The sequence below is a fragment of the Amblyomma maculatum genome, chromosome 1 (assembly GCF_055883805.1).
Source record: "Amblyomma maculatum isolate TAMU_Amacu chromosome 1, ASM5588380v1, whole genome shotgun sequence".
In the NCBI taxonomy this organism is placed as follows: Eukaryota; Metazoa; Arthropoda; class Arachnida; order Ixodida; family Ixodidae; genus Amblyomma; species Amblyomma maculatum.
The window spans coordinates 145,458,181-145,478,103 of NC_139344.1; the positions used below are offsets into that span (position 1 = coordinate 145,458,181).

Below are 19,923 nucleotides of genomic sequence, written 5' to 3' on the forward strand. Positions count from 1 at the left end.
GAAATAACTCAAGTTACCGACATTCTAGTGGAAATTAAGAAGAAGAAATGGGCATGGGCAGGACATTTAGTGCGAAAAGAGGATAACCGATGGTCACTTAGGGTAACAAACTGGATTCCAAGGGAAGGAAAGCGTAGCTGGGGGCGGCAGAAAGTTAGGTGGGCGGATGAGGATAAGAAGTTCGCTGGGTGTAGATAGCACAGAACCGGGTCAACTGGAGAAATATGGGAGAGACGTTCGCCCTGCAGTGGGTATAGTCAAGCTGATGATGATGATGATGCATGTATGCATATACCGTCTGTGCAAAAAGAACCAGGATGCATGCTCCGCTCTTGTCCTCACTTAACAAGTTGTGATCCTTTGGGGATCCACGTTGGCTTTACAATAGAAGCAAACCATGCAGCCTGGTTGCTGAATGTTATGTAAGTTTGAGAGGACGTCTGAATAGGGTAGCAGATTACGAGAGCAGCGATTTATCCAGTAGCATGACCGGGAAAGTAAATCGGGGAGGGGAGTCGCAGACGGGCGTCAGTAACACGGCCGCACCCCGCCCTTACAGGCGGAGCTCAAGGAATACACAGATTGTCCGCGATAAAATATTGTTTGCGCAGAAGAGAAACGGAGGCGAGCTCGTCGAATCATGAAGGCGGCTCCTTCAGGTGTCTTATAAGTGCCTCCTTTATAACAACTGATAATAGGTAAAGCACTAAGTGTCAGTTGAAGGATCGGTTATGGGGAGCAGTATAGAGTAGGCTCAAGCTGAACATGTATGGAAACTGGTCTCTCATGGTTTGCGCTCCGGGTATAAAATACCTGGAGAGCTGCGCCCACATTTCTCATTACCGAGTATCTTAATCGTCGGCCATTTTTTTTTAAGTTCAGCAACGAGGAGGCCATAGATCTGAGGCGGCTACAGACGAGCACTTTCATTAATTTATACATATTACACGTGATGCACCCCAACACATTCAGGGACGAGTGCCCAAGGCGCGGGAGTACCCTACCCTGTACCACATAACGTGGGAATGCAGTGCACATCAAATACTTAGAGTTCCAAATTCAAATGAATGTCAGTGGGAGATTTTGCTGGCCAGCTCTGACCCGGAGGCTCAGCTCTACCTGATCACAGGAGCTCGCAAGCTGGCGAAAGTCAGTGGTGCCCTGAACTGGGTGCGCTAACCGCTCGTCAGCCTTGACTGAAGAGGCAGAGATAAAAGATAAAGCGTTTACTAAAGTTTAATCACTCACTCACTCACTCACTCACTCACTCACTCACTCACTCACTCACTCACTCACTCACTCACTCACTCACTCACTCACTCACTCACTCACTCACTCACTCACTCACTCACTCACTCACTCACTCACTCACTCACTCACTCACTCACTCACTCACTCACTCACTCGGCCAATTTTAAAAATATATTGAAATGAGCATTTGGTACGACGGAAACCTCACAGTAATTATTGCTGATTTAATGAGGTGGATTAAGCAGTTTTCACGGCAATATCTTTACTGACACGTTCTTGCAATGAAGACCAGTGTTCCTCGGAGCGAGCTTGAGCTTCGTCAGCTTCGTCAGCTTCGTCGTCTTCGCAACTTGTCATCATTTCGTTTTGCGCTTCTCGATGGTGCTCCAAATGACAGCTATACAACTTACACTAAGTAAAGTCTCTCAGAATAGTTAACTTCTGCAACCCTCTAGATACTACGGTCATTATGTTTGATTTTTTGTTTATTAAACCACGCCACCTACAGGGTACAGCTGGTGCAAGACTAATTCGCATCTGCACAAAAGCGACGTACTACTGTGACACACAATGCAAAAATGAAAACATGATCAGACTTTTCTCGCAGCTGGGATTTCAGCATATCATGCTATTCGATCATGAATCAGGCGCGCTACTGTAATGGCTGTGTCAGCGACAGTTGCTCCTGCTTCTCTAATGCTGCTCTGTGCTATCGACGCCCCTAGTTCATGAAAGGGAACAAAGCGTCGTACGCCGAGAAGCATTAGAACTAGTATTACCCCACCTCGTAGAAAGTGCCCATGCTAGGCTATACTAAGAGGAACGTGTCAGAACGTAAAAATATCGCACATCGCACAATGATGCGCTTTGATAGGGAGGCTACACAAATGTGATCTTGCGAAAGCGAAAAGGAAATGGGACCAACAGAGCAAGCTCGTTTTTGCAAATGTATAGCACATTAGTGAAGGATGAATGACGCTACTTAATATTCTACTCGTCCAACGAAGTGTTGCCAGGGTAAGTGCGCACGCACGCACGCACGCACGCACGCACGCACGCACGCACACACACACACACACACACACACACACACACACACACACACACACACACACACACACACACACACACACACACACACACACACACACACACACACACACACACACACACACACACACACACACACACACACACACACACACACACACACACACACACACACACACACACACACACACACACACACACACGCACACACGCACACACGCACGCACGCACGCACACACACACACACACACGCACACACGCACACACGCACGCACGCACGCACGCACACACACACACACACACACACACATATTGTCACGCACTTCCCGCGGTCCTTATTAAAGGAAGATGAGGTTTGGCGGAATAAGCAGAAGAAGAGGAAGCTGGTTCTGCCCTGCTCTTGTGTGCTATTCTCTAGCGCAGCCTAAGATCTGTCTAAATAAACGTCGTAACAAGTGTGGTGGAGTTTGCGGGCTAAAGATCACCACGGAACCTCTCCTACTTCGCCGGAGCAGAAGAATAGCTGGGCTACCCCCCCTACGGACGGAGATGGCGCAAGCAGATGTTTCAACGCCGCCCATGCCAGCAGCACAACCGACCACCCCACAGCCTTATCGGGAACCCCGGCACTTTTATGGCAAGCCTGGGGAAGACGTGGATGACTGGCTCACCCACTACAATCGGGTGAACAAATACAACCGCTGGGATGCGAATACCAAGCTGGCGAATGCGGTATTCTTTCTTGAAGAAACTGCACTAACATGGTTTGACAATCATGAAGCATCCCTTACCACCTGGGATCGCTTCATGGAAGAAATGAGAGGGGGATTCGGCGATGCCGATGCTCGAAAAAAGAGCGCAGAACAGACTCTGGCTCAGCGAGTACAAGTACCGGGGGAGACCTGCACAACTTATATAGAAGAATTCCTCAAGCTATGCAGAACAGTTGATGACCGAATGACAGAAGAAGACAAAGTGGGCCACCTCCTCAAAGGAATAGCGCAAGATGTGTGCAACTTTCTCATCTGCAAGGAGGATTTGAATACCACCGCTCATGTAACACGACACTGCCGCACGTTTGAATCTTTGAAGCGACGCCGTATCATTCCGAAGTTTGGTCGGCTGCCTAATGTGACAACTGTCGCTAGTGTGGATGTGTCTGAAACGACAAGCCTGGCAGATACAATTCGCCAGATCGTCCGCGAAGAGCTTCGGAGGCGTCAAGATATTGGGGGCCATGTCAGACCCGTCTACAGGAGTACCTCTTCGTCAGACAGCCCATCTTCTACCCGTTATGATCCCTCTGTTACGTCTCCTTCGGACACCCGATGTTCTGCTGCTAATCGCCCGAACATCCAGCCTCTAAACATCAACGCCTACAACAGCGAGCACTCTCGTCCTCCTCGTCGACCACATCCAGAGCATGAAACGTTTAATACAAGCGACGATGAGCCTTATTTATCGAACGAACGTGAGCCGCCAGTGTGTTATACCTGTGGAATGATCGGCCACATTTCCCGCTTTTGCCGCAACCGTCGTCCGTACCAGCAGTATCGCCGACAATGGGTGAACTCCCGTACAAGGCTTCCTGCTGACAATGATGATTCATATAGAAGAACACCTGGCCGGAATGAGTACAGAACAACAGCTAACCGACAAGAACGCAGAATGGTACTGAACCGAAACGAATCACCGGCCTCTGACCGTAGCCTGACACCACCATCTCGGCGCCTACGACAATCCCCTTCTCCCCGACGACGGTCGCCACCTCCGGGAAACTAGTGAGTGCGGCCGATGGAGGTGAGGTCGCAAAAGATTCTAGCTTACCAATGCCTCTGCCCATTTCGATGTTAAAAAACCGAATTGAAGTGTTTGTGGACGGTGTACGTGCTATGGCATTGTTGGACACAGGTGCAGCTATTTCTATTATAAGTCTCGCTTTTAAAAACTGCCTTGGTCGTAAAATTATGTTTGCTTGGGATAGTGCGACAACATTATGTGGTACTGGTGGCGAACCGCTTAACCCACTTGGAGTCTGTTCCGTGAATCTTGTTATCGCCGGCCACACATTTCGAACTGAATTCGCAGTACTTACTCGATCAACGCATGACGTAATTCTTGGACTCGATTTTCTGGAGCAATGTGGGGCCACTCTAGACTTTCGCAATGGAGACATTTCTGTGAGCACTCGAATTGAATCTGCTTTGCGTGAAAATTCGCGGACCCATCCTAGCACGCTTTCGGTTTCGGAAGACATAGTCATTCCTGCAATGTCAGCAGAGTTTATACGAGTTGTTAGTTCCAGCTGTGCCAGTGATGCGTTCGACGCTGTGGTTGAACCACTCACCCTCAACTGCGCGAAGAAAAGTATTCTGATTCCCCGCTGCATCATCGCAGTCATGAATAGCCATTCTTCTTTGTGGACGACTAACTGCTCTAACGAACCTGTTGTATTACCACGTGGTCTAAAATTTTCCAACTTTGACGAAGACACTTTTAAATCAGTGGCCGTGCTCAGCACAGACAATTCACAGCCTACCGTATGCTCAGAAGAAGATGAGACAAAATTGCTTTGCTATGATTAATAAATCCCTGCCAACAAGTGACCGTCACAGTTTAGTGGAAGTTCTGGCGAAACATACTGCGGCTTTCGATTTCTCTTGGGACTCGCCACCACGGATTCCCATTTCCCGTACTCAGCACCGAATCAATACAGGAACTGCTGATCCAATCCGCCAGAAGCCTTATCGTGTATCCCCATCAGAGCGCCAAACAATCGCAAAACAAGTTCGTGACATGCTGCATAAGGGCATCATTCAGGAATCGTCTAGTCCGTGGGCTGCCCCTATGATTCTAGTCAAAAAGAAAGATGACACATTTCGATTTTGTGTTGATTATCGACGTCTGAATATTGTTACCAAGAAGGACATGTATCCCCTGCCACGTATTGATGACGCCATTGATTGCTTACATTCCGCCTCCTATTTTGCCTCAGTTGACCTGCGATCAGGCTATTGGCAGATCCCCATGCACCCGGAAGATAAAGAAAAGACGGCATTCATAACCCCAGACGGGCTGTATGAATTTAATGTGATGCCGTTTGGATTATGTAACGCTCCAGCCAAGTTCGAAAGATTCATGGATACAGTTTTGCGCGGGCTGAGGTGGCACATTTGTATGTGTTATTTGGACGATGTAGTGATATTCGGGAAAACTTTTCATGAACACAACAGTCGATTAGAGGTTGTCTTGGAGTGTATTGAGAAAGCTGGTCTGGTACTCAATTCCAAGAAATGTCGTTTTGGAGAACGCCAGACTGTGGTACTTGGACATCTCATAGACAAGGATGGAATCAGGCCTGATCCGAAAAAGATCGAAGCTGTCACTTGTTTTAAACCGCCGAAATCGTTAAAACAGCTCAGGAGTTTTTTGGGGCTTTGCTCCTATTTTCGGCGTTTTGTTCCGAAATTTGCTGACCTAGCATATCCCCTTACTTGTCTTCTGCAAAAAGATGTGCCTTTCAAGTGGACTGCCGATTGTGACTCCGCCTTTCGTCAGTTAAAGTTTATTTTGACATCAGGACCAGTACTACGCCACTTCTGTCTATCAGCTCCAACAGAACTTCACACTGACGCCAGCGCAGTTGGAATTGGTGCTGTGCTCATACAGCGCCACAATGGCTATGAACATGTCGTTGCGTATGCAAGCCGTTCTTTGAGCAAGGCTGAGCGTAATTACACAGTAATTGAACAGGAATGCTTAGCTGTTGTATTCGGTGTGCAACGGTTTAGGTCATATCTTTATGGATGTGCATTTAAAATTGTGACGGACCATCATTCCTTATGTTGGCTTGTAAACCTTCGTGACCCCTGTGGACGCCTTGCGCGGTGGGCTTTGCGCCTTCAAGAATTCAATTTTACTGTGTCTTTTAAGAGTGGTCGTAAGCACGGTGATGCTGACTGCTTGTCACGGTTGCCACTGGAAACTACTGATTGCGACAATGAGGTCTTGGATGAATATATAGCTGCTATCTCTACAAGTTTCCCTGATGTTGGTGGATTCAAGATTGCGCAGCGGCACGACAACGAGTTGGCGCCGCTTTTTGAGGCAGCAAAATTCCGGAACCCTACGACCTCATTCTGCATTCGTGACTATACAGGAAGAACTACTCGTCAGTAGGTGCGCGGCTTCTTCTGGTAGTTCCTACAAGTCTTAGGTGTCAGGTTCTTCGGGTAATGCACGACGATGCCACAGCTGGACACTTGGGTTTCGCAAGGACATTGCACAGGACTAAAGAACGTTTTTATTGGCCGAAGATGCGTCAAACTACTCAACGTTATGTGGCCAGCTGCCTCCAGTGCCAGCGTTTCAAACACCCAACCTGCTCACCGCCGGGTCATCTTCAGCCTATAACGCCACCACGAACCCCATTCGAACAGGCGGGATTTGATCTTCTAGGACCGTTTCCCCGTTCCTCCAACGGAAACCGCTGGGTCATAGTGTGCGTAGACTACCTCAAGCGGTACTGTGAAACTGCTGCTATACCGTCAGCCACTGCTTCTCATGTCTCGGCGTTCCTCCTACGGTCCATCATTCTTCGACATGGGCCTCCTCGTGTGTTAATAAGCGATCGTGGCCGACAGTTTACGGCAGAAGTTGTAGAAGAACTTCTTCGCCTCTGCTCATCCCATTTTCGCCATTCAACTCCTTACCACCCACAAACAAACGGTCTTACCGAACGCACCAATCGGACGCTTAGCAATATGCTCGCAATGTATGTCGACTCCCGCCACAAAAACTGGGATGAAGTCCTTCCGTTTATAACATACGCATTTAACACTGCTAAGCACGAAACGACAGGCTACAGTCCGTTTTTTCTTCTCTATGCACTACCTCCACGAAGCACTTTGGACACGTTTCTGCCTTTGTCACTCCCTGCTGAAACTTCACTAGCGCATACTCTCTCTTTGGCTGAAGAAGCTCGTCGACTCGCTAGACTTCGCACTCTAGCCTCCCAGGAACGCTACAAGCAACGCTACGACAAGCGTCATCAAGATGTTAATTATGTCCCTGGTGACTTGGTGTGGCTTTGGACGCCGTTGCGTAAGCGCGGCTTGTGCCAGAAACTGTTGCACCACTATACTGTCCCTTTCGTTGTATTGGAACGCCTCAGCGCAGTAAACTTTGTAGTCTCTCGCGTGACCACCCAAGGGCGTCGTTCTCGGAAGACTCAAGTAGTCCACGTGGCCCGCATGAAGCCCTTCTATCAACGTGACGAACCTTGACTCGCCCGGCGGGCATCATCTGCGAAGGGGGCAGTGTCACGCACTTCCCGCGGTCCTTATTAAAGGAAGATGAGGTTTGGCGGAATAAGCAGAAGAAGAGGAAGCTGGTTCTGCCCCGCTCTTGTGTGCTATTCTCTAGCGCAGCCTAAGATCTGTCTAAATAAACGTCGTAACAATGTATATATATATATAGCGTTCATACGACTTCATGTTAAAATAAAATATGCTTCTGTGCTTTTACGTCGCCAAGTTGCCCACCAGAGCCTAAAATTAATGGCGATCTGTTTACTCAGTCCCAGATATTCTTCATACCTGCCTTTACCACTATCTTTTGCAGCTTCACAGCTGCCGCGTACGTATGTAGCATTATGAGGGCCACGTCCGGGATGATTAATTTCAAAGGGACTAGTTGGTTTGTTGCCATTTATTACTTGGAGGTTTATTGCCGTTGCCAATGCTTACTCAGTGCGGCATATGGAAGACGTATTGGTCTGTGCAAGTTCTAAAGTGTTTTTTTTTTTTTTTCAGGAGCACTGCGGTGAAACGCACTAAATTTGTCTTTAGATTTCTTATTTGATTACACTGTTGTACGCGTGCAAATGAAGATAATTTCTTTTTAACTAAACTTTAGCCGGGTATATAGTTACTCGACGTCTTTTGTGCCGTTGTGGCGAGAGTAATGACTTAGTGAAATATGAACTAGTTGTTTGTCCGGAATTGCGGCACAAGGCCTCAATTTCCTAGACAAAAGTAATTCGTATTTTTACCTCGATACCCTGCATTAAAAAGCTAGTTTCATTGTTTACAAGTTCAGTGCTTTGTTTTGTAGCGCTAGATTTGTGCATATATTTTGTCGCCTATCTTCGAAGATAAGAAAAGAATAACAAGGAAACCTAATGGCGTAAGCACTCTTCTTTGCGGGCTACAATAAATGCGGTTGGTAATTAAAGCATACGGAAACAGCTCAGCTTAGATCAGCCGTGTTCCGCGCACCGCCTAAACACACGCTACGCGATCAAACTATGGGAATGCACAAAAAAGCACCGTATACTGAGCTTAGGCGCACGAACTGCGCGCTTACGCGCACGAACGTATGCTGGAGTCAGTCTACGCATGCGTGAGGCGCTAGGCGCGAGCTGGAGCAACGTTACTAGAACAGAGTTTGTTCTAGTAACGTTGAGCTGGGATTCGCGCGGAGCAGATATCTGTCCATGTCAGATGTTTCCGCGGCGCTCGCTGCGAGCTCGCGCTGGCGCCGGAAGAGGCTCGCCGGTTGTTGGCTGGCTTGCACCAATCAGAGGATGTATTGTGTGCATAGAAACCTCTTGTGTAAACTAGAATCAAGTTTATTGATTAAATCCCTTGCCTTTTTGTTTTCAGAAGCTTCATGTAGCAGTCGAACTGCTTCGGCCGGTTTCAGCTTACGAAGTCTTGCAACAACATAGTAGTGCGCGCGCCAGAGACTCTTCATGGAGATGCGTAATTTTTCCAGCGTTCAGAGTTGTCAGGGCGTGGCACTGGGTCCGTAGGCGCCTCACTCGAGCACCTCTCGTGCGCCCCATGGAGCGAGGCCTTAAGGCAATATTTTCGAACATCCCAAAAATTATTGTCCGCGCGCTGTCCGAAAATTAGTCGTTTGAAAAAGCAACAACGTTCTTCAGCGACAACACAAAGATCATAGCACTATCGCTGGAAATATGTGGCAGCAGCCCTTCAGCAACTCACGACGGCGAAGCGCAGGCGCAGTTATGCGGCCGAGCCAATGGCAAGTAGCGCAAATCAAAGGGCGAGGAAAGGTGGCACGCACTTGTACTTGCTCTTTTCGGCGACTCGATCGTTGTTCTTGGTCCAGGATATGGCGATAGGCAGGTCTCCGATGGCTGTGCACTGGAGGCGCGCTTTCTCGCCCCTCTTGACGGCGTGGGCCCGAAACTTGACGTCAAACTTGGGCGGTCCTGGAAACAGGCAAGAGTGTTACGGAGTCACTTTCTGTTTCAGCTACCTGTGCAAAGCGTGAACCCGCTTTAATGTACGCTGCTTTTAAGTTTCTTTCGCAAAAAGGCACGTGTCTCGAGTTTGGTTGTACAATGAAGACAAGGAACTCTATATACGACAATTGCAAAAATGCCTAAAAAAAGAGTAAAATATATAAAAAGAAAAATATATTTTTTGGAATAAACTCTCAGACGCGGCGAACGTAACTCTACAGTATATTTCTAATTATATAGTTCATTAACTAAACCGGACAAATCGACTGTCTCATTGCCACATTTGGGTGGCTAGTGGCATTGGAAATTTCGGAACCATGGACAACACTCAGACCAGTTGTTGAAGAGAAGAAAAATTAAATTTCCAAAGCCTCGCAGCACGAGGTCACCCCACGCCTTTTTTTTCTTTTTTTTTCCGAACAAAAGTGACATTGACAGCATAAGTCACCCAGTGTGCTCGGTGCAAACGCTGATGACGCTCTGCAGTGACTACGGCGTTCTTATCTTCGCAGCTTGGTGCAAGGAAAATCACAGTCATTGCTTACTGCGTGGCTGTTATTTTCGACAGCGAGGCAGCAAAAGAAAGTTTATAACATGGCAGAGTAGAGCAAGCCGTTCGAATTCGGAACCGTAGTCACTGCAACACATCATCGGCGGGCATGCCGTTTTCACCGAGGTCCCTGCACGTTAAGTTTCGATTTTTTGCAAGAAAAAAAAACAACAACACTCGATTTCTCGCGTTCCAGGGATTTTTACAGAGCGCGTTTTGCTTCGTTTCAAACGATCATTTGTCATCGTCTCAATTGAATAGTTAATTAGTTTAATTAGGAACTTTTAGTTACTTAGATATAATTAGAAAAGTGCCACAATAAATTACATCCGCCATGACTGAGAGTTTCTTCTTGAACAATTAATTTTTCAATGCCGAACTCTTCATTTTTAGCAATGTTTTGGAAGTGTTTGTTGAAAGTAAAAGCACTGTATAATCCAAGCCTTCCAATCGAAACAAAGACGATTATGATGCCTTTATTTTAATGGCGAAACAGTAGGCTGCAAAATACCACGTGATTAACACGTAATGGTCTGCACGAATCTACGAGGTGATGCCATGCATTCTCCCAAGAACGAGCCCAAGCAAAACTAAGCGACAACCAGAAAGCGTGTGCCCATCTGAAAATTATTTGGGTACCCGATTGCAACATGGGGAGGGAGAGAGGGGGCGGGCAGGTAGGGGGAGTCTCTTTTAAAATTTCTTGTCTTCGACACCAAGTCACAATCCGCAATCTCAACTATAGCGATCTCATCATCTCATCGCTGTCATAACCAATATCGCATTGAGCATGGAATGAAGACCTTTCCGAAATCTCTCAACCTACTCAACCTACTCAACCTACTACCTACACCCACCATGCTCCTTCTCCCCGCATGCTTGTATTTCATATGGTCACTATCTTTTCCGGATCCCAGCCGAAAAGCTTTCGGGCAATTTTGTTATCCCAATCCCGATTGTTTTTAGATATTGGGCGCGAGGACATACTGCAGCACTACCTCTCTGTAGCGTCCGCGTGGCGAACTAAATGGGATAATGTGTGTTGAACTGCTGCTGTATAATGCTTGACTAGGAAGTGCAGTAGAGAGTTAACATTTATCTATTTATTTTTACACTTCAGTCTGGGCATGCTTAAACTTAATTTCAGGTATTAGGCCCACTCATTCTCCAGGAAAGCACTTCACCGAGTTAGCTAGCTGTCAAAGCGTAGGCCGGCGAGTTTTAATTGCTGCATGACGACGCGTACCTGCCAGCGTTGTTGTTGCTGTTAAAGAAAGAACCGAAGCTACTACACAACGAAGCAGATGCAAGCGGCCATGAAAACTAAGTAATAAAATTTGTCTTATTACCAACTGCCAGCAGAAGTGGCGCCGTTCGACTGTTTCCTTGAACGTAGTTAAAGTAGGAATGTTGGACAGTGGGACTACGCGGAGAAGTATTTTAATGCAACCGTGCGTAGGTGTATTTCCCGTTGCGAATTCTTGCGCACTGACTGCGATCATTACTACTCGGGCTACACACGTATGTTTGTTTTCTCCACGCACAGTATTTTTGTTCGCCTATAGCTCAGCAATTACACGTTTAATGTTCTTGCTCATGCTTATTTGCTTTCTCGGGCATTTGAATTTACTACTTCAGTACTCCTGAAGCTGACTAAGACGACTCATTACACCGTTGCACGTTCGTTTCAGCGAAACTTTCGTTGTCCGACATCAACGTCGTTATTGAGAAGAAATTTGGGACCTTGCGTCCCTCCGACGAGCCTTTCTTGCTTTGAGAAATCACTGCTCCGTGAAAAAAGCAGCATCTTTTCCATCTTGAAAACAATCATTTTTTTTTTTTTTTTACCTTCACAACTGATAAGCGCAAGGCCGTAAACACTCGCGCTGGTCCTTCGGCCGCCACTCACCCAACTGCTTAGCGCCAACTACACAGAAGAAATCTTGTTCATTGAAATGCTTGCTGCACACATGAGAGTGACAATTTGCTTTTTTTCTTTCTCAATCGCAGCTTGATTAACCAAGTTTTTCTTAGCTTATTTTATGAGTAGAAATGGGAGATAACGCCGGATTCGGTCGCGTGTGTCCAGCATTGAGGTATAGGGCCGTAACGGATCGTGACAGGAGCTTAAGCTCCAGAAACCCAAGCTACTACGCAGGTATAAAATGTTGAATGCTGGCACTCGGTAACAGGTAAAAGTATGGAATAAATATGACACCTTTTAGTTTTAAAACTCACATATTGAATCGAGCTCCTTCTCCGGCATCAATAAGAGGAGCAACGTGATCCCACTTGTTCCTCTAGGTCGACCCTAGCTCCATTCGCTCCAGTGGTGAAGCTCGCGCGCAAGAATACTCAGTTTAGCGCCTATTTATTTGATTCAAATAGCGTCTACTGTATGCATTGGAGAGGATTGTTTCAAAATTACAAGGCTCAGTCAGTTAAATCATAGTAACACGGCTGTCAACAAGGATAGAACCTTGAATAAAGATAACATTATTTCTGTTTCAGTGATCTTGCTTACAGGCCAGAAGTTGTGAAGTGCTTTGATGGAAAGTGAGATATTTTATAAAGTCTGCGTGCATAGACTTCTTCGCATGCGTGGTATGTCATTTGCGTACAATTTATTTCACATTTTCGCCCTTTCCTTTTGTCCCCTACATTCTTCTCCATGTGTAGGCTATAAACGTGGACTTGAGTTCAATCAGGTTCCTTGAATTAGCGCTCTATGATATCTCTCAAACAAAATAAATAGGAGAGCGTAAGTGGAGGAAGGACGATATTATAAAATTCTAAGAAAATCCTACTCAACATATTTTGAGCACTCGACGTGCATGTCCAAACATAGCACGATCACTACAATTTCCTCCATTGAAAAGCGCACTCTGTGGACTGCACATTTTAAATAGAAATACTTTTGACACAAATGAATAAAAATTTAGCTATCTGAACTGAAATGTTAATGGACGCAATAGTTAAACCAAATAGTCCAGTACATTCTTTAGGCTACTGAGTTTAGAGTTTATATTTCTTTATGCAGCACGAGGATTCAATTTAGTTGTATGTAAATTTTGCAATCCCTTTCGCTCTCTCTCTCTTTTTCAGGTGCGTCTTATGTAGCAAACACACTGCAGAAGTTATACTGAATCAAAAGCTTAACTTGAACCCACGGAGTGCGTGCATGCTTGTGGAGTAAAATTACTAAGTACTTTTGCCGTAAGAAAAGAAAAAAAAAATCATAGGCGCAAGAGTGCAGTTTGTTGACAAAAAAAAAAAAAAAAAGGATGCGCGCAAATAATGAGTGTATGCGGTTTCACGCAATTCTTCGATTCGCGCAGAAAATAGCAGCACAATATTCTGATTTTTCATGCAGCCAAATTTGGAACCGTACACAACAGGTGGTCCAAACATTCTTTCCTCTTTCGTTTTGTTTTTCATTTGAGACGATCCCTTCATAACATAGTGATCTCTGTTCCTTCGCAGGAAATTGGCATCCAAGTCTGTGCCGAGCAGTGAAGCCTGGTAAGATCGGCTGTACTGTAGAAAAAAAAAAAAAAAAAAAGAACCGCTGCAGGTTAAATTTATTTTCCTTTTCTTAGCCCGGGCGTCTTCGTGCGGCCAGACTGCGGCTAAAAAAAAAAAAAAAAAAAAAAAATTCGAAAGCATGCATTCTTAAACAAGACAAGGGGCGAAGGACTCTATTGGGCGAAAATCCCCAAAGAAGCGCTCTGCATTTTAATGCCTCGGAACTAGTGAGGTCTCAGTGGTTTTTCAGCCAACTTTTTTTGCAGTTTGTAGCAAAGAAATGTAGGCTCAGAGGAACGCATTCTTTTTTCCGTTCGTTGTTATCATAACCCACCTAAGTGTCTAACAACCTGTCGCGCCAAGGTACCCGAGGTTTGCACGCAAGAAAAAAAAAAAAAAAAAAAAAAGCCCCGTCCTCTACATCTGCGTTCAGAAGCAGTCAGTCGTCGCTAAAGCTACTTGAAAAATAACTGTTTCAATCTACAAACGAAGCGCTCGCTACGCAACGTTCAATTCGTGTCAAAGAAGAGCAGCACTAAGCCCCGGATAAAGTTAAAGAGGAAAGCGAAACCTGTCCTTCCAGCAGAGTGAGCGAGGAGCTCAACGTATGAAGGGATTAGGCCCGGCAGCCTTGGTATCCACTCGAGAAAGGGAACGAACTGAAAACCAGAGCGCGAGGCCCGTCGCTCCACTGCTTTCATTCAGAGCAAGCTGCACAGCTCCTAAGACACGTATTTGATACAGAGTGGCAACAAAGGAAGTTTCTCTGTCCTGTGTCCCTCGCTTCTCATGACCTCACCCATCTTTGTGATTCAGAAATAATATTTCAGATTCACTGCACTCGGTCGAGTCGTTGCGCGAGAGGCACAGCACAGCGACTCGTTTCTGACATCGTAATCTGCCTCTCCAGGAAAGAGACTCATGGACGAAGAACAGACATCTGAACCATGAGTGCGGCGCTGTGTAACGTTTTCAAGAGTATCCAGATTGGTAAAAAAGAAACCTGAAGAAATGCGGAGCGGCAAGGCCGATAGCGAAGTGAAGGAAATGCGTTTTGTTGACTATCTGATGATTTCATCATTGAACCATATTAACGAACACCGAGAAGTCTTTGATCTTAGGAATTGATTATAAGCGTGCAGGAGCCTAACGTGTTGTCGAAGTCCCTGCGATTCTTACGGGTCAGTAATACGTACATACGCAAACATTGGAAAGTTATTTACTTCGAATAAACGTTTTTTCAACCATCGCCACACACAACCGAAAGAATAAACGCACGAACGCAAAACACTCGCTACGGTCCCTGCGTGCTTGTGTGCGTTACAGGTGAACTGAGTTGTTTAGCGGCAAGCGTAGTTATCTACATCTCCAGAGTCAAACTACTGCTTGGTAAGTGACAGTGAAACATTTTCCGAATGTTTCCCGTTCGGCAATCAGGACTCTCTTCACTATGGTGAGCCTTCTCTCTTTCGACCTTTCGTGCGGACGTAGAAACATTCAAAGTTGACAGTTGATAAGAGTATTTCAAACCAAATTCGGACCAAATACTGCTTGGACGGTGTGCAGTCCGCCGTGCCTCGTAAAATTAAAAATAATAATAATAATTAAAAAAAAAAAAACACTAGACAGGAAAGAGTGGCGCCTGCAATAGAGGGTTTACAAAAGTAAGTCTGGCAACCATGAGCGGCACGCTGATCCGGCGCTGGCAGCCATATTTTGTTCGCACCATTCGTTCGCTTTGGTTCGTTTCGTGTCTGTCCGTCAGCGCCCGCCGTTCTGTCCGCGCTTTTCATGTTGTAACCTTGTGTGCTGTGCTTGGACCTCTCTTCTGTCCCTGGCGGTGTCTGTTAGCGAAGCCAAGAAGCGTATTTTGACAGCCGAGGCGTAGCGGCTACAAACTTCTCTACGAGTCGTGCATGGGCCCCTCGTCGATCCGCGCAGCGTCATCCGTATCCAGGTACAGTATCTAGAGTTTTGTAATGTGCAGATATTTTTTTTTGTGTGCCTTTGCTATTTACTTTAACGACTATGAGAGACGATCGCGAGTTTGCTTGGTTTGCGCATCACCGTTGCTCATCCCACTGCTACCAGTGGGATACTTGTTGGGGAAATGAGCGAGGATGCAATTTGTTTTGAGATGAAAGAATCGTGCGTAATTTGACGTAAGTCGGAATGGCGCTTAGCACTTTCCTGCCTATGCCGCCGACGCAGTTATTGGCACGGGTCTCGGAAATAATCGGGGGCTGCGTAAAAAAAGAAAAAAAAAATGTGTCATGGTAATTTCTGCTTCCAGTTAGTGAAGATTGATTGGTGTGCAATAGGCGATGATGAGATAATAAAATATTTGTTATTAATTGACCAATTGATGAAATATAGCAACAAAAAAGAAAACAAAAATAGAAATTGAGGGTTTAAAGGTGACAAAATGCTCAGAAGGAAAAACCAGTACTTGGTGATGCTAATGAAAAAAATTTTGAATGTGTAATTAATAAATTTAAATAATTGAATGTGTTCAAAGGTGTCAAATTGCTCAGAATGGAAAGGTGATTGTTGCTGACCCCGAGTATTGGTGTATAAAAATATAAAAAATTAAACAAAATAAAGAAACAAATAATCGAAATATAAAATAAATAAAAGCTAAAAATTCAAAAAGGGAAGAAAGAAAACGTGTGTGTGTGTGAGAGAGAGACGCTATCGCGTCATACCCTTAACGGCGGAGCTTAAGTGTCCACCTAATGTTTTATAACAGTATTATATAATATAAATCTGACTTTATGAACACAGCCAGCTGCACCAAGCACTGACACTTCGCAGTAATGTGAGTTGACTTTTCAAATTTCTTTTCGTTTCAGCCGAGTTCCCCTTCCTCCGAGTTCCTCGAAGCTTTCCATGACAGCACTTTCATATGAGGTTAAAGCTTCAAATTTCTGCTATCTGAAGAGGGAATAAACAAGAAATCGGCATATTTACAAAATCAACTGAATTTCAGGTGGCTGTCAATTAGCGAACCATCGGGCGACTCGATAAAACGCACAAAAGTGAAAAGCAAACTTCGTTATTTTATCGGCCGCACTAGCAATTATGAAGGCACAGAATGCAAACTTGAGCTGCGCGGTCTGGACGCGGACCGGGCTTCGCATGCATTATCACGTGATAACATCTTTCGAAACGGGCTGGACGTGAGCATATTACAACACACTAGTGGGATGTCATCTTCTCCTGCTTTACTATACGCCGCGGGTTTGGCAGCCGCTTTTGCAGCGTGAAACACGCACCTCGGGCGCACTAGACAGCCGCATTGCTCTCTGCACCAAGCAATACAATTTCGTACGACTGTGAAAACTAGTTTCGGTAATCATGCCCTTGTCTTAAATCAAATACACAATGGTAAATGCAACCTACGTACAAAAGGTTTCAAAGAACGTATTCGAACTGTAGCATTCAGTATACACGCATTGCTCCTTCTCCCGTGTTCTCAATCAAAGCATAAGCTTATCCTTCAAGTTAACAAGGCTCTATAGCACGCAAAGCAACCTTGCTGTTTTAGGTGATAGCATGTTCTGTGAGCTAGCTCCCACTCAGAGGGATGTGCAGTGATGCTTTACATGATGCAAGTGACACTTGCAAAACCGATTAGGATTGCAAACGAGCGGTCGCATACACGCGTATACCTTGCTTCCGTGCGCATCTACGACGGTGCGCTTGCTGCAGAAGGGTACGCAGCAACATGCTGGCATCATTCCGAATAGAGCTTGGTGCTAGCAGCGACTGCTGTGATGTTAAGAATGAAACAATTGCTTGCGATCATTCCAATGCACCTTGCGGTGCAAGCACGGGTTCCACGAAGGCGCACGTTGACAGCGTACTCGATGGCAGGCGCGGGCGGATTGAACAAAACATGGCCGCTGCGCACAGTTTCTGTCTCTTTCACTAGATGGCGCTTAATTTTGTAAAGCCTCTATTGGATGCTATATACGCGGTACCGGGGTGGAAAATTATTATTATTATTTTTTTTGTGGTATGGGGGAAGATTGAGGAAAAAGGCCACAACAAATATATCGCACACAGCATAGTGGAGGTTCCTGGAACAATTTAGAACGTGTACAGATAGTTATCTAAGTGGAATGCCCTGGTATACGAAACGCTTCTTGCATTTAGTCGCCATCGATGTGAGGTCGTTGCCCCATCGGGCTTAGCAGCAGGCGCTACAGTTGATCAGTCATCGCTCTGGAAGCTGAGCTATTTGAAAACAAGTATATCTGGAGAGAAAGAACTGCACTTTGCAGTCTCCTCGTTTAACAGACGCGCGATTCACACAACCCATCCGCCGTTCCAACCGACAATGAATGTATTTCATGCTGGCAGGTAAATATAACGCAACAGAGAAGAGGCCGATCCCTGTACGGTAAGCCTGGAAAACCCGAGTGATGAAAGTCTTTTGGGCCGAGAATTTCGTGTCCAAGAAGGGAACGCATGCCAAGAGGCGCCGACGCATCGCAGCAGCCAGTTTCGAGCGAGCCTTATAGAGGTAAACCAATCTCGCGCTCTTCTCGCATCGCGCAGTTCGAGAACGTGCGTCTGTATACGACGAAGCTGCCAGTCGTTTTAATTAAGGTTCGATCCCTCTCATCACGCTCGTCTCGAGCGGTGGCCCATTAGAACTGAGCTCTCCCCTGGGCTCCCCCGTCGTCTTCTATAGCAGCGCGCTCCGCTCGTTCCGAACGTGGGTGCAGAGGCGCATCGGCTCCGGCCCAACTAGCGGCGACGGCGGCGACAGAATGGCGGAAACACCGCGCATACACGATTTTCTCGGCGCTCGACGACGGCATGACGACGACAGATCACGCTAATCGAGTCAAGCTGGAGGCGCTGATTGCACAGGAAGCGTTTGCTGAGAAAAAAGGAGGGCACCAGGCCGCTGCGAAGGTCACATGTCACGCGTACGTGTCAGTTAGCTCCTCTTCACTGCTTTTTTTTCTTTTTTTTTTTAACAACGCCGGGTCCATAAAAGTTGAAATAGGAGAATTCTCGCTCTACTACAGTAGAGGATGATTCAGTCATTCTTGAGTATCCAAGAAAAGCGGGCGAGCTGAAATGACTGTAGACAACAAATGTTGGGTGCATGCTTTCATCTTGGTAATGATGCGTAAGATACTACTGTGCATGGATAACTACTTGGCATCCACGTACGATCGCTGCACAAATTATAATTCATTTACATCGCCTTGTTGGTTTCGGTTTCAAGAGCCGAAAGATGCATATGACATCAAAGTTCCGCATAGGTCATATGAAACATGAAGAAAACTCAGATATAACCACTGCTTGCTTCTCTCCTCGTTATAATTATGACTCTTAAATATGTTGAATTTAGCAGTGTAGAAAATTAAAACGACGAAGAAGCGGTTACATCGCAGTTTTGACCCCTCATATAATATACACAAAAGTCGGACGTCATAGCTATCGCTAGGCTTCTGAAAACGGAACAAAAACAGGGCAGGAAAGAAATGTGATCATCAATTATTTAGCGACTGTAAGGGCGTACCGCCTGGTGATCGTTGTATAGCGTTATCTTACGTATCATTAAAAAAAAAAAAACAGTAAATGCAATAAAAAAACTTGCATGTCTATATTCATTTAGGTCAAGGTTCAGAATAAGAGAAAAAGAAACAGTCAACAGGAGGCGAGATGCAATGAGATAAATCATCACACGGGAACATATTTGCACGAATGGTCTAGTCGTGACGTAAAACGAAGTTCATTTTAAACAGTCACTCACAAATTATTAAGAGATCCCAAAAGGTTTGCTTTTTTAGTCTTCAATTTCTCAAAGCGACTCAAGTTATGAGGGAAGCCGTAGAGTAGGGTTCTGGAATTTTATAACTCTTTTAGTTCCTCAACGTGTGCTGACATTGCACAGCGCACGGCTGCCTTGCCTTTCGCCTCCGTCAAAAAGCAGTTGCCACGATCGGGATCGAACCCGCGGCCTTGGAATCAGCAGTCCAGCGCCCTAACCACTTAAGAATTGCGGCAGGTAAGCTCTTCAGCTAGTTGGCATAACTGGAGCGATGAAAGAGACCGGGGTGACGTCAGGGGCATGGAGCAAAACTCAGTTTTTGTCCGAGAGGTCAAGGGGCCTAAAAAAGCGCCAACAAAACATTCGACGTATCGATTCTGGTTTCATAAATCTTGTAGCAAGTCGAAAAGTTTAAACATTGTTTTCTAAAAAAAAAAAAATGCTTTAGGCCCTCGAAATTACGTCCACTGAGGAATATAC

At 45.8% G+C, this 19,923-nt stretch overlaps 1 protein-coding gene across 1 annotated transcript in view; it reads right to left on the reverse strand.

Annotated features, from left to right (window-relative positions):
* LOC146204259 (cell adhesion molecule Dscam1-like) overlaps window positions 1–19,923 on the reverse strand; it is a 541,302-nt gene that overhangs the window by 107,118 nt on the left and 414,261 nt on the right. Inside the window, exon 7 of the mRNA XM_084589211.1 lies at window positions 9,394–9,541. Coding sequence (XP_084445337.1) covers window positions 9,394–9,541 — 148 coding nt within the window. The remainder of the gene's footprint in view (window positions 1–9,393; window positions 9,542–19,923) is intronic.